Below are 23,931 nucleotides of genomic sequence, written 5' to 3' on the forward strand. Positions count from 1 at the left end.
AATGAGTGTGAAAAAACACACCATCCACTGCCTCACAGTGCGTGCAATCTTGGGGTACAAGCTCACATCCTCCTGTTTCTACTCCTTGATTCCTTGGGAGACCCTTCCTAGACTGAGTGATATCCAGATCTCAAGATATCCTGCATATATACACCCGGTGCTTTATGACATCCTTTTATCCAGCCATCGTGCAAACGGTGACACAGGGGCAACATTCAAAGTGGAATTGGTCTTATATAAAGATCCAGAGATTTGGAACTTGAAGACGGATGGGGGTGGGGCACGGACGATTGGATTGGGAGAACGGCCGATTCTCTTTGACTCTCCCTTGCTCATCCTAGGGAGGGAGCGAGCGAGGGAGATTATTGTCCTGCTAAAGCACATTAGCGCTATTCACATCTGGAGAATGAGGCACGCACAAAGGGCAAGGGATGGAGGGGGGCAGAGTCACAGGGAAAAGCACAGGAGCGCTGCCGTGAGCTGCGCTCACAACTGAAAACTGCTGCCTGCTTTTCCTGGAGCTGCTTCAGTGCCAGCCTGCTTAAAACGGCTCTTCCCTTCCCCTCTCTTACACACACACACACACACACACACACACACACACACACACACACAGGCTTGTCGGCAAGCTCCTCCTCCCCATCACATTAAAGCAAGACAAGTTTCCACTTTGGGTTTTTAGTGGCAGCTTTGTCCTCACCCTGCCTGGCAGCATCACACTCTCTGCGAAGGCTGCTGCTCCCTCCAGGCAGCCTCCCTCGAAGCCGGGTACCGCTCAGGGCTGGAGCATCCCGACACGAGCATCCTCGGCAGCCCTTGAAGGAGCCTTCTCTCCTGCGAGGAAAACTAGGCACGGCATGCACCTGAACACAACTTCTTCGCTGCGCCAGCTGGAATTCCTCTTGGGGCACTTTCACTTGCAGCCCACCAACTACGCAGCGCCTACCGTGGGGAACGTCTCCAACAGTTCTGAACTGGGCTCCAGGGTGCCCAATGAGGAGGATCTCGATGTCAACACGGACATCTACTCCAAAGTCATGGTCACCATCATCTACCTGGTGCTCTTCTTGGTGGGGACCATCGGCAACTCCATCACTGCCTACACCCTGGTGCAGAAGAAGTCCCTGCAGAACCTTCAAAGCACCGTGCATTATCACCTGGCCAGCTTGGCGTTCTCCGACCTGCTCATTTTCCTCCTCTGCATGCCCATTGAACTGTACAACTTCATCTGGGTGCATCACCCCTGGGCTTTCGGGAACAACATCTGCAAGGGCTACTACTTCCTGAGGGATGCCTGCACTTACGCCACGGCCCTCAACATTGCCAGCCTCAGCGTCGAGAGGTACATGGCCATCTGCCACCCTTTCAAAGCCAAGAGCATCATGTCCAGAAGCAGAACCAAAAAATTCATCAGCTGCATCTGGGTTGCGTCCTTCCTGCTGGCCATTCCCATGATCATGACGATGGGAGAGGTATACAAGTTCCCCGAAGACCCAAACACGCTGATCTGTACCCAGATAGTGGAAGCTTCCACGCTTAAGGTGGTCATTCAGGTCAGTCTCTGCGCCTGTTTTGTTTTGCATTGCTGTTGGCAGCTTGTCTAAACTGCACCCAGCTCTCGCTATGGTTAATACCTAGAGATCAGAGATTAGTTAGTGACTTAAAAAAGAGAGAGAGGGTGGGGGGAAAACATAGCAAGCAGACGCTCATTTTCCTATAAAGCCATAAGCTTTCCTCTGTCACACAGCAGATGACAGATGCTCTCTCGTGCACGCTGAGTTCCTCGTGTGGCTCTACAGTTTGGAGTCCTTGCGTGCGGCTGCTCCCAAAAGACCAAGGCAATCTTGCTGAACTTTGCGAAAGAACGGCTTGCATTTGTACAAAGGCTGTTTTGCACATGATCTCTTCTTTAGGGGAGCATCTGAGACATTTTGTTTTGAGTGTACACTTAAGAAATGTGATGTGTACATGAAACAAAAGCCATGTTTGCAGGCACGTGGGTCATGCAAGTACCATCAGGGGAGTACCGAGTTAGGCTCTGGCTACTGTTTAGTGTATACTCAGCTGCAAACCTAGGTTTATTGCTATGTATTGTGTGAAATGGTCCTAATGGTCAAGTCATAGGCAGGGCTGAGTGTTATCTGCACTAAGGAAAAAGAAAGTCCTGCACCGTGTGAGCTGAGCTCAGCAAACTGTATAAACTGCACAAATCAGACGAATTTACAAGAGTTCTTTTATTTTGCATGCGTCTTTACTATGTGATATAATTTATTACTACTTCAGAAGTGAAAAACTATGCAGGGCATTGCCATCCCATCTTCTCTGGCAACTGGAAATATTATTTCAGGAACAAATTGGCCGTCTTGGTTTTTTCACCAGGCATTGCAAGAGTTCCTTCCCAATAATAGGGGCTAGAAACTTGCTTGGAAACAAAAATGAAATCCACAAGAAACGGAATGCTGTCCCCAATTCCACATGGTGAAGTTTTCCTGAGCTTAACGCAGAACAGTCCTATACAAAATTGTCCTGCTTATAAGGGCCAGCTCAGAATGACCATCTGAGGTAAGGAAAAGATGCCAAAGCTTTGGATGGCGCATATACGCATATAAATTGAGAAGGGAAGAAAAGGAAGAGGGGAGATTTACACCTGCTTGTGGCACAAAGCCCAAGCCTTTTGCTACTCTTTTCCTCGGCATGTTTTGGTGATTCAACCACAAAAATCATGAAACTGACCCAGTTACGGTTCATTTCAAATGGCTCCTCCAGGAACTTAGTTTCACTTATGCATTTTGCTATTTCTTCAGTGTGTTTACTTCAGAGTAAGGCCCATTGAACTTGTGCATGGAATTTCACCGTTCACCCCGCAAATGCTACATGTGTTTACTCAGAAGTATGTTCCACGGACCGCAATAACATTTATTCCTAGGTGGCTGTGCATATGATTCCAGTTTTACAGTGTAATTGTACACATACTTACTTGGGGAGTGGCCTAGAATACCATCCTAGCTTCGTGGATAGGGTGGCCATATGGAAAGGAGGACAAGGCTCCTGTATCTTTAACAGCTGTATAGAAAAAAGGGGAATTTCAGCGGGTGTCATTTGTATGAATGCAGCACCTGGTGAAATTCCCTCTTCATCACAACAGGTAAAGCTGCAGGAGCTAAACTAGAGTGACCAGATACTGTACATAAGAGGGCAGAACTCCTGCAGCTTTAACTGTTGTGATGAAGAGGAGATTTCACCAGGTGCTGCATGCATACAAATAACACCTGCTGAAATTCCCCTTTTCTATACAACTGTTAAAGATACAAGAGCCCTCCTTTCCATATGGTCACTCCATTCATGGATATCAGTGCCTTAACACCAATGACTTCAGCTTCGAACTTAGACCTCTTACCTAGGAGTAATCCTCATTGAATACAATGGGACTTACTTCTGAGCAAGCATATCTTCGATTGCACTGTTAATTATCGATTGGGAGATGCAGTCGCACTTCAAGAAGGTTTGCGGCTTGTGAATCAGACTCTGCATTCAAGCATCACAAAGGTGTGCTGCAGATATTCTGAAACACAACTGGTTTTCGCAGCAAACACACACACACACACACACACAGGTCTAGGCAATGTTCAGCAATGCTGAGAGAAGCAGATTGACAGGAAACATGCAGCACTATCCACAAAGCAGTTGAGCTCGAGTCCTTGGATCTAAGAGAATAAACTCCCACTGCAAAACTGTGGATGAATAGGTTTGTGGATGGAGCTTGCAGATGGAGGGAAATATTTGGATGTCCCTCTGGATGGGAGGAAAAGTCCAGCAGATGCTTGTTTCTGCCATTAAAGTTTACTGAGGCATGAATTTAAGTGCAAGTAAAGGCAGAATCGATATCAGTGTCAGGCAAGTAGCATCACTTTTAGTCAATTGCAAACCACCACCCCTCCTCAAAACAGAACCAAAAACCAAAAAACGGTAACAGCTGCTGCTGTTTCTAAAAGTAAGCACTGCATACAGTAACTAAACAGCATTTCAGATGGGCGTACACACCAACTACACAATTCAGCAGGGACCTAGGTTTGATGATTTAGAAAACAGCCTGCTTCAGCGTGGACCGATTTGGAAACCCCTTTCTGTGACTTGGATCCAAACCTGGGTCTCAGTTTCCAAATCGTCTGTCATTGGAAATCAACAAATGGCTATAATTGTTTATTTATTTGTCAGAATTGGATGATATTTTCAGGCTTTTCAAACCCTTATGAGAGGACTAAACCTCCCACGCCTCAGACAAATATGTGCGGAGGGAGGGTGTGGGCTACATGCCTTTGTACATGTTAAGGAAACTGATGGTCACTTTTTTATTATTATTTCTTAGCAGAACTGGATAAAATTTATAGGTGTAGTTGCCCCTTCAAAGAGGGTCAAGCTTCCCAAGTTTTAGATAAATAGCTCCAGGGAGCTTTGTGAAAAAGCTGCCTTTACAGTTCAGGGGTTTTGAAAAAAGTTGTTGTTGTTGTTGTTGTTGTTGTTGTTATTATTATTATTATTATTAGGCAATTTTTAGGAAATAATTTACGTCAAGGAGGTGGCCCTGTTAAGGAACATGCAAATTTCAGAAGGATACATGCAGGGGCAGTTACGATGAATGAAAAACAGTTTAAAGCTTTTGTTCACTTGGTTTCTGCTCAATGGGCACCAAAGTCTCAGAAGGTGATATAGGAAGGGGCGGATGATGGGTGTGGAGCATGCAGTGGCAGAGGAAGAAGGGCTTGGACATCCAGAATTTTCCATGCAAGCATCCAATTTTACACACTCCCAGGTAGTACATCCTCAACCAAACCTGGTCCTGGGAGCACAGTACACGGAGTACTATACCAGTATTGCGTTATATTGTTTCACCGTCCCTTCCTGAAAGCACTGGGCTGGGAGAGCCCTGGTAAACCTATTTATTTTGAGTAGCAGCTAGAGAAGCCAGTCACAAAATGACACCCCCCTCATTTCCCTCCCCCCTCTTCCCACCCTGGGGTTTTCCTTATATGCGGAGCACGGGGAGAAGTGTATTGATTTTGGGAGACACAGGCCAGATCTACACCAAGCAGGATATAGCACTATGAAAGCGGTATGAAAGCAATATATGGTATGTGTCAATGGGGCCCAATAGTGCACATCAATACTGCTATAAAGCAGTCGTGTGGCTCCTGCCTCTTATATACTGCTTCCATACCACTTTCATAGTGCAATATCCTGCTTGGTGTAGATCCAGCTACATTGTCTTTGTCTCCTTGTTCCTCTGAATCCTGAATCTTCAGGAATGTTCAGATTCTGATTCAGTCCATTTTGGAGGAGCCCCATTTGGATTCGGACATCTCCCGAATCTGTCGAGATGAGCCCAATTCAGTTCAAGATTCAGCTGAATCTGAAAACACACCTGCACACACCTGTATTTAGTAAAGACCTGCAGATCTGTGTTGTTGTTGTTGTTGTTGTTGTTGTTGTTGTTATTTATTACCCACCTCTCCCTCTGGATCGAGGCGGGGGAAAACATTAAATAAAATATAATGTATAAAGTTAATTAAAAGAGCATATAAAACCAATACAATATTAAAATTAGGGGTGTGCATGGACCCCCCGCTCCGCTTCACTTGCAGATCCGCCATTTTCCGGATCGGGCCGCTCCGCCCCGCCCCCGCTCCGCCCACTTCCGCTCCGCTCCGCTCGGAGCTCCGGATCCGGAGCTCCGTTTTCCCCCCCCCCCATAGGCTTGCATTGAAAGCTAAAAAATTATACAACTTTTTTTCTGTTCAAGTTAGAAACCTCACGTTTGGCACCATGACACCTCATGGGGGTATACACACGCACGCCAAGTTTCAAAGCAATCCCATCATCCCCTGATTTTTGGGGAATTTTTGAAAATCGGGCACCCCATTCACACCCCTTTCCATAGCTCCGTCAATTTGCACGTTAGAAACCTCAAACACGCCACCATGAAAGCTTATCCAGGGATACATACGCACGCCCAGACTCAAGGCAGTCCCATCATCCCCTGTTTTTTGGAGGGGCTTAAACCTGCAAAATTTGGAACTTCCAAAACTCCAAGTGAGCGCAGGAAGGACTTCTCCCCTGAGTCAAAGCCACACACAACATCCCTGCAAGGTGGGCAGGGGAGGAGGGAGGGAAGGCAGGCAGGCATGCAGCTGGCATTTCTGGGGGCATAAGGAAGTGAGCCAAAGATAAGCCAGTAATGCATATAAAATGGAATAAATCAATAAATAAACAAAGGAGGGGTGGAATTAAAAGCAGCAGTGTTGCTCAATAAACAGCAAGAAGAATTTTTTTAAAAAGGCTATATCTGTCTTTTACCAGCAATAGGGGGACGTGCCCGGGGGAGGGGGAAGTAGCTGCCAGTTCAACTCAAGACAGCCATTGCTTCACCACGAGAGCTCTAAGAAGCAAACGCTCACTTCAACTCATAACAGGCATCGCTCCACCACTAAGAAATGAACGCTCACTTCGACTCATGATAGGCATTGCTCCACCGTTTTACTCTCTTTGGAAGGCTCTAATGGCCTTCCAGTGCAGGAGAGAGTGGGGGCACGTCCACGATGAAATGCCCTAGGGGAGCTCATCCCCTTGCACCACATCTTTTCAGTTGTTCCCCAAAGTTAGGGTGGGGAGCAGTGCTGTGTTTCTATCTCTTATTCTTGGCTTAGTATATGATTTCAGGTTGTGTTTGTGCATTTGGTGGGGCTACTGTTTTAAAAAACACTGGGAAAAGCCCGTTCAGATGAAGAAAGAGAAGTTTCCCAGAATCCCAAGTTACCTGTTTTGCCTATGCCCTCCTCTAACTTTGGGATCATCATGACCGGGAGCTGACTCTGCCCCTCAGCCCTTTGAAAAAGGTATTTTTCCCGCCGATTTTTTAAAAACTTCTAGCGCGCGACCCGCACGACACAGAAAGTTGAGAGTAGTCTCAAAATGACCCCCATCCACGACTCTCTGAGCACAAGAATTTCCAGAACGATAGCTTCAAAAAGAACGTAGTTATCCGCGATTATTTGCCGCAATGCAATCCTATGGCGAAATGTTTTCAAGATGGCGACCGGAGCGCTCCGACTGAACTAGGAGCTCCGAAAAATGGGCGCTTCTCTTCGCCTTGCTTCTAGGGGTCCGCGGTCCGCTCCTACTCCGCCTCTGGGTAAGGCGAAGCAGGCCAATCCGCTACTGCTTCTACGCTCCTAATCGGAGCGGATCACACCCCTAATTAAAATAATGATCACAACATCTTAAAATTCTGTTTGAAATTCATCTGGGTAAGCCTGCCAGAAGACACTAGTCTTTACAGCTGTCTTAAACTCAGAGAGAGCATTAAGCTGATGAATCTCCTCCGGCAGGCCATTCCACAGTCTAGGGGTGGCAGAAGAAAAGGTCCTCTGGGTAACAGTTGCCCGCCTAGTTTTGGCTGGCTGAAAGAAGTTCTTCCCAGAGGACCTGAGTGTGCGGGGCAGATTGTATGGGAGAAGGCGATCCTGCAGGTAACCTGGACCCAAACAAAGACATATTCCCATCCTAGCGAAATACCCAGGGCCTGGGGTGGATTGAGGGATGGCAGAGAAAGTGTGCGAGCAATACCCCCCCCCCTCCAAAATCAAGGCAGAGTGAACTCTGCTTTGCACAGCTATAGGACCAAATGCTTGAGATCACACTTAACAGCTTCCCATAATCACTGCTAGGGCAGTTCATGAGTGTGAAAATGGTAAATTTTGCCCATCTTTTAAAAGCATGCCTACAACCAAGGCAATTTCTGTTAGAGGTTGTGAAGACTAATCTACATCTTCGCGGGGGGAGGGGGAGCACCTGGTACAATTCTTAGGAAGGACAGCAGAATGTGTATCCAGTGGGAGATTAGCAACAGCTTGGTCCAATCTCTTCCACAGGGAATCTAAGCTGCTACTACATCACATCCACCACTGCTGTCCTAGACTCCTCAAAACAGCTGGGATCAGGCCAAGCAGCTAAACTTTGGAGGAAAATAACATGAGGTATAGCCCTCTCTTCTCGATTCTCCCAGAGTGCAGGACATGGAATAACGGGCTCAAGTTAAAGGAAGCCAGATTCCAGCTGGACATCAGGAAAAACTTCCTGACTGTTAGAGCAGTATGACAATGGAATCAGTTACCTAGGGAGGTTGTGGGCTCTCCCACACTAGAGGCCTTCAAGAGGCAGCTGGACAAGCATCTGTCAGGGATGCTTTAGGGTGGATTCCTGCATTGAGCAGGGGGTTGGACTCGATGGCCTTGTAGGCCCCTTCCGACTCTGCTATTCTATGATTCTATGATTTCAGAATGCACATTGAGAGCACATGTTTGAATGATCCCTTGCGAGAAGGAACTTGGTGGGGTCCTGCTTATTCTTCTTCCTGATATGTGTTCATTTTCCCTCTAATGGTGGAGTTGTTTGTTTCATTACATGGGACGGAGAAGGAGAGCAATCACAATACTTTCACTTAAGTGAGGAAATGTAAGCCTTGTGTGTTTGTTTCTGGACATATAGACCCTGTTCAGATGACCCACAGTGGTTAAGCATTTTAGCATGTTGTGTGATCTGTGGCTTAGCCTAGGGTGACCATATTTGGGAAACCAAAAAAGAGGACACCTAGTGTGTGTGGGGGAAGCAGCTTTCTGAGTCCTGCAGAAAGTACGTTATTCCCCCGCCACCTTAAAGAACCCGACTGGAGTGGAGGAGGGGAAAAGTTTTCATTCTGCACCACCACCATCCACTCCAATTGGGGCCTTTTCTATAATGTCCACGAATGACCCACTTTCCCCTTTAAGACCTCAATTGGAGCTCGGGGGTGGGGGAATGATGTGCCTCAAGAAAGCATGTCATTCCCTCCTGCCATGCTAATGGCAGCCTTAAAGGGGAAGGTGTGTCATTCCAGGACATTATGGAAAATTATAGAAAATCCCCCCTGACACCATGGAAAGAACAAAAACCAGGACAAATCCGGGGAAATCCTGACAGTTGGTCACCCTAGCTTAGCCTGTCTTGTGAACCATTCCTAACCTTGGTGGCTGCATAACCAAAGTTCAAACACGCTCACTAATCATTTGCTGCAGAAGGGTTGGCAGCCTAACTGTGGCTTCGGGTGTTGTATGAACAGGCCCATAGCTTGGCTGTTAGTCAGGAACAAGTCCTGGGAACACTTTCCTAATAGAACTGGTGCAGGATGCAACGGGGTGGTGTTGCATATTGTGCCAGTGGAGCCAAGCTTTGCAATCTGGCCCTGAAAGGATGGGGCTGCCATTGGCAAAGAGTTTTGGGGGATACATGCCATCCCATTTCTGCTGCCTGAACTCTTTTATGGCAGGAGAGGCCCAGATCTCTCCTCACCAAGAAAAGAGCAGACAGAGCTGCCAGCTAGAAGTAGCAAATTATTCCCTGTGCTCAGCTTTCAGCTGAAGACTGGGACAAGTCCCCTTTTTGCTGTTTGCTGCTAGGATTAGGCAATGAACAAGAAATTCCTTTCAGTTCGGTTTTGACTGGAATTTACCCAATGTCCATCTCCCAGACCAAATGCAATCTGTGGGCAAAGTCCACACCTTTCTGAGCTTGCAATGTGAGCCGTGCCACCCAAAAACACAAGTTCCAAAAAACGCAGGCATTGGGGGGGGGGGGGAAATGTGCATGAAAAATGTGTACATTTCAAAAACATGCATAACTGATGTGTGCATTTTGGGGGGGATGTGCATGAAAATATGCACAGATTTTCACATGAAAAGGAGGGGGGAAAGCTTGCGATCTAATATGGAATGAGCTTCGAAGTGGAAATTGGAGAATCTTGGCGAGCTCATGATTTGCTAATTCGCACATCTGTGGCTAGGCGAGTCAGCTGGCTGGAGATGAATCCCAGTGGAGGCTGGTGGTTCCAATGTCAGTGGGGTGGTGAATCCGCTCTGGGTTTCAGTCAGAACCAGTCTGAATTCTAAAGGAGCCATCCAAGGGGCCAGTCTTGCACTACAAGCAGTGTGACGGTCTGACATCCAGGATTGCAGCAATTTGCCCTATACCAAGCTAGATCATTGGTCCAAAGAGCTTCAGTCTTCGGTGACCAGCAGCAGAGTTGCAGACCCAGAGTTTTGCCTGGAGATGTTGGGGCCTTCTCCATGCAAAGCATGTGCTCTCTGCCTCTGAGTTATAGCCCCCCTTCCCCTGAGAGTAGCAGAGCGCTTTTCTTTCAGACGGAGGAGATTAATTCTAGCAGCCAGCCATCCCTTGCAAGGAGAGTTACTGCTGGAATTAATATCCAAGGCACCTTTCTGAAACTTAGGCAGGTGGTGGCAGATTAAGAGACAGAATGGACAACGTGCGGGTCTAGGGCCACACATGGGCCTGGGCCAAATTTCAGAAGCCCTGAGGCTTCTGGTAAGAGCAATTGGTCCCTCCCCTGCAGTCTACTCAGCAGGGAGGGAGAGGGTGGCAGAAAGAGAGTGAGAGAAAAAAGTGTGACAGAAAGAGAGTAGGGGAGGAAGGGGGAGGAAGAGAGAGAAAGGGGTGGCAGAAACAGAGGAAGAGAGAAAGGGGTGGCAGAAACAGAGGAAGAGAGAAAGGGGTGGCAGAAACAGAGGAAGAGAGAAAGGGGTGGCAGAGAGAGAGGGGAGGGAGGGAGAGAGAAGGGGTGGCAAAAACAGAAGAAGAGAAAGGGGTGGGAGAGAGAGAGAGAGAGAGAGAGAGAGAGAGAGAGAGAGAGAGAGAGAGAGAGAGAGAGAAGGAGTGGCAGAAAGTTCTCCACTCCTGATCTAGGGGAATACAGGTAATACATCCGGGTTAAAGGAGTGATTGTTAAGAATTATCAAAAAGAAGTCAAAAGAGTTTTATTTCCCCATGAGCAAGGCAATCAGTAGTGGAAGATTGACTCCAGGAACTGCACTCACCTGTTTCCTGCTGTAAAATGCCACCAGGAGCATGTTGAACCAGTGGAGCAGGAAGCTCATGCAATGGTCTTTCAATGCTCCAGAGAGTTCTTTACTGCAGGATGTGTCTTGTGAACAAATGTGTGACCTACAGCCATCTTGTGCAAGTAAATCCTATAGCAAATGGCCCAGCAAATGCACTCCAATTTTGTTATCTACCCACTTATTAAGAGCAATGAAATACCACCCATCTGATTCAAAACAGAATCACCCCTGAGGGTTGCTACTGCAGCAAATTAAAGATGCGGTGATCATAAAACAACTAAGAACAACAGAGAAGCCAATCTAATTTCAAGATAAAAGCGAAGACATGGATGAGATAGACAAGGAGAAGAAAGAATTCAGCCAGTGCGAAAGGAAACAGAGATGAGTGCAATGCATTGTTTTTTCTGCTTCTTTTGCAGGGCAGGAGAAAATTTCAGAGAATTTTCTCCTTTGCGAGGGGGACAGGGTTTCCATATATCTTTTTTAAGTGTAGCCGGTTGTTGAAAGGTCTTCCCTTTTATTTATTTGTATTATTTAAAAAACAATGGCACATGGAAGAGCCCAGCAGTTCTTCCTGAATGCTTGTTGGAGACCAAGAGACCTTGCTCTCTCCAACAGGCATTCATGAAGAACTCATTGGCTCCTGCAAGTTCCATGGGGTGTTGTTGTTTTTTAAGTAGAAAATAAAAAGAAAACCCCAACAACAAGTGCTTACATTTAAAAAGGTATGTGGAAACCCTGTCCCCCCTCAAGGAGAAAATTCTCTGATATTCTCACCTCCTCCAGCCTTTTTTTATCTTCAAGACTGAACTTGCAATGGACAGACTTTAAAATAGAGGACACCTTCAATACAGGACTGCTCTCTGACTGCTCTTCAAATAGAGGAGTGCCCTCTGTAAAGAAGGACACACATGAGACTTGGATGCCAAACAAAGCATTTGGAAAGGTTCTCTTGGGGGAAGGAAGGTTCCAGGTCGGGTGTTCAGAGCCTAGGCATGCTCTTTCACACAGATTGTTTCTGTCGTACCAAAGTGCCGGACTGACATGTGGAGGAGCAAGTGGGCCCAATCCCAGCTCTGTTTCCATGCCGTGACTATCCCCTGCTTTGGGCAACTGAACTGAGATAAGCAGTGGTCCTAAGTGAGCACGTCAGAAAGAGCTAAGGGTGACCCTATGGCAAAGAGGACAGGTCTCCTATATCTTTAACAGTTGTATGGAAAAGGGAATTTCAGCAGGTGTCATTTCTATGCATGCAGCACCTGGTGAAATTCCCTCCTCATCACAACCGTTAAAGCTGCAGGAGCCCTGCTTTGAGTGACCAGCTACAAAAGAAGGCAGGGCTCCTGCAGCTTTCACTGTTGTGATGAAGAGGGGATTTCACCAGGTGTTGCAGGCCTACAAATGACACCTGATAAAATTCCCTTTTCCATACAACTGTTAAAGATACAGGAGCCCTGTCCTCCTTGCCATATCACCCTATTTTTCCTACTGCTCTATTTTCTGAACTGATGCATCTGGTGGAATATCATTTTGCCCTTGAAATAGCAAATAACAACTACTAGAAGAAACGCCCTTGCTTCTTCTGCTCCACTCCTTGGCCCTCCTTGGAATATCCTTTCTCTCATTTGGAAAATGTCAAGAGATGTCAGGTCAGACAACATCCTCCCTCCTTCCTCCCTTCCTTCCTTCCTTCTCTCTCCTCTTGAAATTCCATTTCTCTGTTTACATTGTCAGTTTCCCTCTCTATGGCAACAGACTGTTATGTCATGCACACACACAACACCGTTGGACGAAAAGAAAAGCACAACCGTTTTGGTTTAAATTCAAAACTTTAACATGAGCCTGAGTTTTGCCAGGGCACAAAGGTTTATCCGTCTTCAAACATTTCTGTGCTTTTTTCAAAAGAGAATTCAGCATCTCGGTAGCTTCTAGGAGCCATAAACGTGTGGCAATAGGGGATCAAAACAGATTATATTTACAACCTCTGTGTGCCAATAATTGCCAATTTATGTGCTGGGACGCATGGATGTGTCACAAGAAATGAATTAAGCAGTGCAAGACTGCGGTGAGCTCAAAGAACCATATAAATAAATAAATAATAATAATAACAGTGGAGGTTGCTTGCTGTGTCTCTTTATGATTAATGTTCTACTGCCACATATCTGCTCTGGATCTGGTGTGACGGGGGGGGGGGGGGCTTTCTACACCTGCCTTTTTCCCGGGGATCATCCCTGTGCATCCAAATGATGCACAGGGGATCCCGGGAGCAGGCAGGGATGACCCCTCCATTTTCCAGGGATAACCGAGACCTCGGTTATCCCGGTTTTACCCGCATTCCCGCGACAATCCCAAGGACTGCGGGCATTGTGGGTGCCCATCCCAGCTTCTTCCCTCCTCCTTGTGAGTAGTGGTGGTCAGCAGAAGGAAAGAGCCAGGCTGGGGGGGGGGGGAGGAGTCCAGGGACATCAGGGGGGAGTTGGGTAGGGGATTTTTTTTTTTAACTTTGCACTGGAGCGCTCCAGCGCCTGTCTTTTTTTTTTAAAAAAAAAATGGTGTGTGCAATAGGTGCGACATCATGCTTCTGTTTACATGCCTAGAGATGATCCTGGAAACAGGTAAGTCTAGGATCATCTCCTCTCCCTCTCCGAAGGCCCTTAGGTGTAGAAAGGGCCAGGGATTGCTTAATCATTCTTAATGCTGAAACCGCAGAATTACCCGTACCTGAGGCCTTACGCATGTGCTCAACTCCTGAGCTAAGGTCCTTCCTCCTTCTGATTGTAATTTGGGAAGGAGATCTAGCAGTTAGGCTTCTCTGCTGATAGATTATTCTTACTCTTTAACACCCAGAACAAACCTTTTGCAAGGTGCAAGTGAAGCTGTTGTAGGCCAGACAGCTGCTCTACGGCTAAGCAGGGGATCTGAACATAGGAAGATGCTTGAAACAGAATCACTAGCAATTGTCCTGTTCAAGACTGTATGCTTTGCTCTGACTGGCAACAGCTTTCCGGGGCCTCAGGTAGAGTGCTCCCCCTCCCCAAATTTGTACCTTGAGATCTTTTAATTGCAGATATCAGGTATCAAAGCTAGGCTGGCCCAAATCTAAAGCACACACTTAACACCCATGTCTTTGCCAGCCCCGACACCAAAGGCACAAGCCCCAGGAAATGGCAATGAGTATCAGATAACAACGTTTACACTTAAGAACATAAGAGCCCTGCTGGATCAGACCAAGGGTCCATCCAGTCCAGCATTCTGTTCGCACAGTGGCTGAGGAGCTGCTCACAGGAAACCCACAACCAGGACGTGAGTGCAACAGCACCCTCCCTTTTTCGTGAATCATCCCACCCGTCCCAGGTGGAGCATGGCTGGGATGGGGGGGAGCAGCTAGATGTGGGGTGAGGGGTTCCATCATGGGGAATTCAGCACCAAAATTGGGTGTATTTCCAAAGCTCAGACTTGTTTCCCTCTTTGTTGTCCTGCTATGGGCAGGCACAAACATTTTTTTATGTTTTGTGGGCCTTTGGCATATAAGGGAAATCTAGCCCTGTTTTGATGATATGCCACCAAATTTCAGAGGCACTCAGCAGCACCACAGTGGCAGTGTGTGTTTGGGGCGGGTAGCCACAGCTGCATAATTTTTAATGCTAAAGAGATGAACCTTGGCACCATGATAGCTTTTAAGGAGGGCTTTAGCCAGGCCAAGTTTGAATCAGATCTGTTCATGCCTTGATTTTTAGGATCCCCCCCTCAAACCATTCTCCTGATACTCTACCAATGCAAAATTTCACTTATTTATTTATTTATTTATTTACTTGTTTGCATTTGTGGAGGATCTGATTTCATTTACTTTGATAATGTGCAGCTGTGCATCTCCTGATCATAAAAATAGAGATCTGCTGGGGTCCTCAGGGACATGGGCTCCTTCCCCCCACCCTCTCTCTGGCTTTGTGGTCTGGCGATTTACTGATTTAACATTTCATCGGCTAGGCTCCATTTCTGCCGGCAATGAGGGCAGGGTTGGAGCAGTAAAAAGTCCATTCAACTGACTAAGCACAAGTCTATTCGTTTGACACAGCGTGCTGGAGGAGGAGAACCACCCCGCTCTCCCCTTTCATCAGCAAGACTCCATGCAAAGCACACACACCCAACGAGAGGACAGCAATACACAGAGGCTTAAGGGCACATTAAATCTACTTGGGGAAAATAATCCAGACTTTCCCCACACCAAAATAATATGCAAATGAAGGAAAAGAGGCAATATTGGTGCAAGATAGGGATGACATCATGTGAGTCCTGCACTGCAATACCAGTTACCAGACATGGTGAGAGTGTGTTAAACTGCTGGTGTTCTTAGCCTGGCAGATTAGAAGCCGAAAAACTCAAATGGTCCACTGAGAATTAGGCAAAGCCTTGTTGACATAAGACATTCATATTATCTGCATATTATCTTCCTATCACTAGCTCAGAGGCTGTCTCTTGATCGCCCTAGTATGTGACAGAACCTTTGGAGCTGAGTTTTATATCGGCTGAGAATTCCATTAAGCTCTTGCAAATTTGATGAAAATGTTGGAGAACAGCGCAAGAGGCAGAGGGAAAAGAAGGAATCTGACATGTGCTTTTAAATCCTAGCCCTCCTATTCCCTTTGTCAAAGGGAAGCCTGTGTGACGTCACACCATAAAAGAAAGGCAGCTTATCTTTGCAAACGTGTGTGGCATTACCCAAGGATGACTAATCCTAGCCTCTTTGCATCGAAGCCAGTCTTGTGGCTGGATCGAAATTAAATAAGTCTTGGCTTTTTCTGCTTTATATAATCACTTGGTTTACTGAGCTTTGCTGGTTCTTACATAATTTTGTGTATGTGTCCATCGGTTATCATGCATTTGCTTGAGAGCCTTCAGTGGCTGGGAAATATTGGTGGGGGGGGGGAGCAAATGGATTTAATTCCCCTTGTTCTCTTTTCTCCAATTCCCATGCAAGTTTGCACAAAAGCAGAAGGGCAGAAGTTAATTCTGATGGCCTTCGTTGCAGCAGAAAGCAAATCTCGTACTTGGCTTTAACCTTAAAAAGCAGTCATTAAAATGACTTGTTCCATTTCACAAAAGGCTTTTATTAGAATCATAGAATCATAGAATAGCAGAGTTGGAAGGGGACTGTAAGGCCATCGAGACCAACCCCCTGCTCAATGCAGGAATCCACCCTAAAGCATCCCTGACAGATGGTTGTCCAGCTGCCTCTTGAATGCCTCTAGTGTGGGAGAGGCCACAACCTCCCTAGGTAACTGATTCCATTGTCGTACTGCTCTAACAGGCAGGAAGTTTTTCCTGATGTCCAGCTGGAATCTGGCTTCCTTTAACTTGAGCCCATTATGTGCACTGACAACTGTTGGGGCCCATTGACACATACCACATACCGCTTTCATACCACTATATCCTGCTTGGTGTGGCTCCTGCCTTTTAGATACCGCTTTCATAGTGCAATATCCTACTTGGTGTAGATGAGGCCCATAGGGGCTAGAATAATGTTTTTTAAAAAATAAATAAATAAATATGACAGTGAAGATCCACGGGAAACTGAATTTTGCACCCCATGACATATTTCTGGAGGGGTGGGAGTTCTGAGCCCCTGAATTGCAGAGTACACAGCCCTGATGTACAGCTTGGTTGTCGGAGCCCAAACAGATGTGAAATGAAATGCATGTAAGCATTTAGCATATTTGGTATTTCTAATGTAAATAGCAGCCACAAAGGAGCACTGGGTGGGTGGGGGGTAATTCAGTCAGATTGGAACCACAGCACAAGTGGGGGGCGGGGAGGTTAACCTTTTACTTCCATGCTACAGTGCCAATGAAAATCACACACACACACACACACACACACGTGCACACACACTCCAAGCTGTTATAGCAATTTCTTTCCTGGTGTTAACAGCACCTTCCGGATTTGAGGGGGTGGGATTTTCATCAGGACTGTAGCTGGTGGGGGAATGTTATTTATTTATTTATTTATACTGCCCATTAGCTGAGGATCTCTGACACAACAGGTGTCAGATAAATTTAAAACATAATAATCATAATCATAATCATAATAAATTTATTTCTTACCCGCCTCTCCATTTTGATCAAGGTCGGGAACAACAGTAAATGCTTTATGTGTGTATGTTCTGTGTTTTAGAATGTTAAATTTTGTATACTCGTTTTTCTCTTAATTTTAGAATTTCTGTAAACTGCCCAGAGAGCCCTGGCTATGGGGGCAGTATGTAAGTGTAATAAATAAATAAATAAATATAAAATACATAAAACTGGTGGGAATCTACACTGGTGTTATTGTAATGTTTTGAATGGGTTACTTTGACGCACAGCGTCACGTGACCCTGGGTCTCCAACGTTGTAAATGAGTTCTACTTACCAGGTCTATTTCTTAGTTCCAGCGTGGCTACAGATTCATGTGCCTCGTCGTACCGGTAATTCTCCTCTCCCTTTCTCAGAGCTGCTGGGTTTGCTCCGCCCACTTCCTGTTCTCCTTCCTTCGTCCCGTTTGCTATCTTATCTGCTACAGCAGATAAATCACACCAGCCTTATACTGTGCAATCACTGACAATTGCATGCAAAGGACTCAGAAGTTTTCCACCTTAGAATCTGCTTTGATTGTGAAGTACTCCCATGCATCCTGCCTTAAAATTTGAATCAAATTGGATCATCGGTTGATTTTTTATGATTTTTTTTTAACATTTCCCCCCTCTTTGCATAGGAGCTGAGGAGCGCTCAAAGGATCGCTGTAGCTCCCTGCAGGAAAATTAACAAGGGTCCAAAGTCCAAAACTCATGACCAGCGGGACTTAAATGTGGCTGCTGCTAAAACTTTTCAATTTGGTCTCCCATCCCAACCCAACCCTGACCAGACCCAACCCTGCTTAGCTTCAGCAAAGGGGCTGGCTCCTATGCATTCAGGCAATTCCCTAGGACCTGCATTGAGATGTTTTGGGAGGAGGTTTGTGTGTGTGCTTATGACAATTGCCCTGCACTGCTGGCTAGGAATGAGGCAGGCAGTGGGCAGAGCAAACCCAGCAGCTCTCAGAGAAGAGGGAGGGAGAACAACGAAAGGATTTAACAATGTGCCCTGCAGTAACGTTACAGCTACAGAGAACCGATACAGAGAACCACATTAGAAAGGGACACTAGCAACGTTATAAGACTAGTGTAGATCCGGCCCTGAATTAAAACATAATATACATTGTTAAAACATCCTAAAAACATTCTAAAAACATTCTAAAATTCCACTGGATAGGCCTGCCGGAATAATTATTATTATTATTATTATTATTATTATTATTATTATTATTATTATTTATTTAAGAGTTTAAAAAAAGACAATATAAAACCAGCTAAGTTCAAATCCAGGGAAAGCCTGTGTGAAAAGGTATGTTTTCAGGAGGTGTTTAAAAGAAGTTATGCTGTTTTGGGCTGCATTAGTAGAAGTATAGCTTCCAAATCGCGTGAGATACTGGTTCCTCTCTATTCGGCCCTGGTTAGGCCTCATCTAGAGTATTGCGTCCAGGTCTGGGCTCCACAATTCAAGAAGGATGCAGACAAGCTGGAGCGTGTTCAGAGGAGGGCAACCAGGATGATCAGGGGTCTGGAAACAAAGCCCTATGAAGAGAGACTGAAAGAACTGGGCATGTTTAGCCTGGAGAAGAGAAGATTGAGGGGAGACATGAGAGCACTCTTCAAATACTTGAAAGGTTGTCACACAGAGGAGGGCCAGGATCTCTTCTCGATCCTCCCAGAGTGCAGGACACGGAATAATGGGCTCAAGTTAAAGGAAGCCAGATTCCAGCTGGACAACAGGAAAAACTTCCTGACTGTTAGAGCAGTACGACAATGGAATCAGTTACCTAGGGAGGTTGTGGGCTCTCCCACACTAGAGGCTTTCAAGAGGCACCTGGACAACCATCTGTAATGTATGCTTTAGGGTGGATTCCTGCATTGAGCAGAGTGTTGGACTCGATGGCCTTGTAGGCCCCTTCCAACTCTGCTATTCTGTGATTCTGTGATTCTGTGTGTGGGTGGTGCCCATGGCTGCCCGGGGAGCAGAGTGGTATGTTGGCATGTTGAGAGATTTGGATGTTGTGCGTGACCGAGCAGAACTTCTAAAGCAGTTCCTCACATTCTCTTCTGCCTTTACAGAAGAGAGGGAGAGAGGAGGGGGGCAGGCGTTCCCCCACCCTACATGTGCGCATATGTCAGTCGAGCTGATCTTTTGTAATAACAGGGCCCCTCAGTGATGGCTGTGGCATCCTAAAACTTGCCCAAGTGAAGAGGTCCAGCATTTGCTTTCAGACAGAGGCCCTGACCCACGCCTTCAAGAGGCAGCTGCACAACCTTCTGTCAGGGATGCTTTAGGGTGGATTCCTGCACTGAGCAGGGGATTGGACTCGATGGCCTTGTGGGCCCCTTCCAACTCTGCTATTCTATGATTCTATGATTCCCACCTCCTGAACTGCATGAGGGAGGGGCCTACAGATGGTGGTTGCCACCACAGAGAAGGCCCGCTGTCGAGGTTCTTCATGGTGGCATTCCGTTCTTTTCAGAATGGCCAGCAGGACCTTCCCCCCCATCACACACACACACCATGCATTACTGCCCTGTTACTGATCACACGCAGGGCCGGTGCCAGGCTTTTTTGCATCCCTAGGCAAGGAGAGCTGCTTTCACCCCCCACATCCCACCGTACCCCCACCACCACACCAGGTAGGCGGAGACAGGCGGGGATGAGGCCACGTTACCTATCCCTCACCCGAAGTCCTCCAGGCTTGGAGGGACGCTGCGGTGGGGTGGGCGAGCCAAGCCGGGATGCTGGGGGCGAACAGACAGCTCCATGTTCTGAGTTCTGGCGGGCGCCGGAAGTCAGAACGTGGAGCCGTCCGTTCCCCCACACACACACCATCCCAGCTTGGCTTTTGCTGGGAGGGCCCAGCCGAAGCCAAGCCGGGAAGCTGGGGGAGGGCAGTCAGATGGCTCCACATTCTGACTTCCGGCTCCCACCAGAAGTCAGAACATGGAGCTGTCTGTTCGCAACCAGCATCCCGGCTTGGCTTTGGCTGGGAGCGCCAAGCCAAAGCCAAGCCGGGAAGCTGGGGGAGGGCAGTCAGATGGCTCCACGTTCTGACGTCCGGCGCGCGCCAGACGTCAGAACATGGAGCCATCCGCCCGCCCCAGCCCCCGCCCCCAGTGTCCCGGGTTGGCTTCAGCTGCTGGGCAGGCGCCCAGCTGAAGCCAAGCCAAGGACGCTGGGGGGGCGGGGGAGGAAGGCTTCGGAATGGTGCGCCCGGAAGCTGCCCTCACTCAGCCAGACCGGCTCTGGGAGCGGAAGGGTGACTTCTGGGCACGCCGTTCGGCGCCCCCTTACCTTGGCGCTCTAGGCGGCCGCCTAACTGGCCTCTATGGCAGCGCCAGCCCTGATCACACGCCCCCATTCCTGCAGCTGCTATTTACATTTTAAAAACCAAAGGCACTCAGTGCTTCTACATACTTATGGCCCATTGATGTGGGTTACTCTTCTGGAATACATCTTGAAAATGTATTTTTATGGCCACGCTCTCTTAGGTCCTAATACTGCCGGCAATTTCAAAGGTGTGACCAAAGCAAGTTCATTTTGGCTGCTGTGATCCAGGGTGGTCTGGGTTTTGCAGAGTTTTTCCTTGGGGTGGAAGGCACAAGGCTTCCAAGAGAATATGTAGCTTTTAGCATGTCTTGTTCCCAACTGTCTCCTCTGTGATTCCATGCGACTTCTCCTCCCTCTCCCCCTCCCTCCACCCCAAAGAGATGCATTTACTATATCCCACTTACTTAAAACACTGGGTGTGTGTTTTTAAAGGCCACATTAAAAGGAGCCCAAGGGAGCTTGAGGAATTCCTCTCAAAAAGCAACATACTACTGGGATCACCATGGACCAGAATGACCTGACTCTTCTCTCCAGACATAGCTAGGTTCAAAGGTCTCTTCAATTTTTATTTTTATTTTTAATATTTATATACTGCCTTAAAGGTCCATATAGCCTTCTCAAGGCAGTCCATGCAACATAATTGCAATAAAAACGTTTTATATACAAGATACAAAAACATACTGCAAAATGAGCAGAAAAAACAAACAGCAGCACTGTAAACATTATTTTTTAAAAAAAACCTCTGTCAGTTTCAAATGATCCATAAAACTGGATGTAAACAGTCAGGTCTTTAAAACTAATGTAAAAACTCACATGGAGGTGGTGTCAAACAAATTTCCAGCGCTTGGGAGTTCTAGAGTTATGGGGCCACCACTGAAAAGGCCCTCCCACTTGTGCCCACCAATCTGATGGGCTTTGATGGTGGCTCACAGAACCAGGGCTTCCACAGCAGGTCTAAATGGCCAGGTAGGCTTCTGTAGGTGCAGAGGTGGGCAGTATTGTTGAGTTCAAGGACCACATTGGCCCCTGGCAAACCTTTTGGGGGTTCATCAGTGGGTGGCACTAGGGCAGCCCTCCTAGTTGCCCTGAGACTGAGGAGCAGAAGAGAAGCACACACTGCCCAGGAGACTTCCCACTCTGCCGCCTGACGCAGGGGGTTCACTCTGCCTCATGAGAGGGCTGGCCATGGTTCTCTCCCTGGTCTTGAACAAGAAGCCTTCCCGGAGCTGAGCACTAGTGTTGCTTCTTGAGCCACTACTTCTCCCCTAGAGATCAGAGATCTCCAATATCCCAAACTGCTCCATCAATCCTCACTTTGCTTCACCCATCCCCTCGATCCAGGGATGGGGAACCTCTTTGCCTTTGAAACTGCAGCTCCTCTGGGAATATCTGTTGTACCCACATGCCAGCAGTGGGCTGGGCTAGAGGCAAAAGTGACAAGGAACACGGCTGCATCACCCTCTCCTTCTCTGTCTGTCTCTCTCTCTCTCTGGGCTCATCTACACCAAGCAGGATATTGCATGATTAAGTGGTATGAAAGCGGTACATAAAAGGAAGGAGACACACTACTGCTTTATAGCGGTATTGAAGACCACTGACCACTGTTGGGGCTCATGACACATACCATATACCTCTTTCATACTACTTTCATAGTGTTATATCCTGCTTGGTGTAGCTGTGTCATGGGGCCCCAACAGTTGTCAGTGCACTTCAGTACCACTATAAAGCAGTAGTGCAGATCCTGCAGCGCACTTCAATACTGCTATAAAGCAGTCGTGTGGCTCCTGCCTTTTACATTCCGCTTTCATAGCGCTTTCATAGTGGAATAGCCTGCTTGGTGTAGATGTGCCCTCTTTAATCAACTGGATTATTGGCATAGTAGATTCTAATTTGGTATAGAAATGGACCTACCAACAATTAACAATAGATAGAATATTTTAGGTGTCTTATTTACAGGTGTACTGATAGGGTGACCAACTGTCAGGATTTTCCCGGATTCCTCCGAGTTTTTGTTCAATCCTGGGTGTTGGGGGGGGGGGGTTCTGTCATTTTCCCCCCTATCATGTCCAGGAATAACACCTTTTCTTCTTTAAAGCTGCCATTACGGGTGGGGGGGAATGACACACTTTCCAGAGGTGTGTTATTCCCCTCGCACACACACTGTTCCAACTGGGCCCTTAAAGAGGACAGTATATCATTCCTGGACATTATAGAAAAGCCCCTGATTGGAGCAGTGGGAGGCAGAATGACATGCTTTCCCCTCCCCCTCTCTAATCGGGGCTTTTAAGGCCTGATTGGAGCAGAGCAGGAGAAAGCACACTTTCCGGGGCCTCCGGAAAGCATCTGATTCCGCTCCCTTCCCCCGCCTCCACACGAAAGCCAGCCACCATTAGCACGGCAGAGGGGATGGTGAACTTCCAGAGGCCCCAGAAAGCATGCTTTCCTGCTGCTCCCACTCGGTGTCCTCTTTTTTGGTTCCCCAAATATGGTCACCCTAGATGATGTATGTGTGTGTGACTCTATTTGACGTGTGTTATAGTTACTTGTTAGTTTTGGGGGATTGGGGAGGGAGGGATTGATATACTTGCTACTGCTGGAAAACGCCTTATAAACAAGACAAAAGAAGAAATTTGACAAGCCAAGTTCTCACTCATCCCTACATCTAACACATAAAAAAAAATAGCTCGTGGAGAAGGAAGGTAAGCTAACAACTCCCTAGCATACAACTCCCCTGTTAAAAGAGCTCCACCGGCTTTCAGTCTGTTTCTGGGAACAATTCAAAGTGCTGATTATCACCTATAAAGCCCCTAACAGCTCGGGTCCAGATCTGAAAGACCGTATTCTTCCATATGAGCCTGCCTGTGCTCTGAGATCTTCTGGGGCGGCCTTTCTCTCAGTCCCACCAACATCCCAGGCACGCCTGATGGGTACGCGGGAGAGGGCCTTCTTGGTGGCTGCTCCAAGGCTCTGGAACTCCCTTCACAGGGAGGCTATGCTACACTTTCAGAGGAAGACAAAAACTTTTTTGTTCCCGCGGGCTTTTGGAAGTACTCTGGACCTGTGTTAATATATTGGATTCCCTCCCCTTTTTTGATCTGTTACTGTTTTTTAAAAAAAATAACATGTTTTTAATTTTACTGTAGGTTTAATTCTATTTTAACTTTTGTAAATTTATATTTATACGTTTTAATTATACATGTTTTAATTTTGTAAACCGCCTTGAGTCCCAGTACTGGGAAAAAGGCGGGATATTAATAAAAATAACAACAACAACAACAATTTCTTATCCATGACATCCTAGCTTACTATCTGCAGGCAAGACTTCTGCTATGGCTTTTCATCTTGTACATGGTGAAGTACTTAGTCTTCCAGCTGTGTTCTGAAATGGGCCAGCACAGCAATAAACACCAGATTCACGCGAAGCAGGATTTAACATTTTCAAAGTTGTTTGAAAATGGTATATGGAATCTGTCATGGGCTCCAACAGTTGTCAGTAGATTTCAAAACTGTTATAAAGCAGTAGTGTAGATCCTGCCTAAGGCTTA

The 23,931-nt window shown here is 46.9% G+C and overlaps 1 protein-coding gene across 1 annotated transcript in view; it reads left to right on the forward strand.

Moving 5' to 3' along the window:
* The first annotated feature begins 744 nt into the window (after nt 1–744).
* NTSR1 (neurotensin receptor 1) overlaps nt 745–23,931 on the forward strand; it is a 141,910-nt gene continuing 118,723 nt past the window's right edge. Inside the window, exon 1 of the mRNA XM_063120843.1 lies at nt 745–1,553. Within this exon, the coding sequence (XP_062976913.1) occupies nt 858–1,553 (696 nt within the window). The 5' untranslated portion in view covers nt 745–857. The remainder of the gene's footprint in view (nt 1,554–23,931) is intronic.

The sequence above is a fragment of the Elgaria multicarinata genome, chromosome 1 (genome assembly GCF_023053635.1).
Source record: "Elgaria multicarinata webbii isolate HBS135686 ecotype San Diego chromosome 1, rElgMul1.1.pri, whole genome shotgun sequence".
NCBI lineage: Eukaryota > Metazoa > Chordata > Lepidosauria > Squamata > Anguidae > Elgaria > Elgaria multicarinata.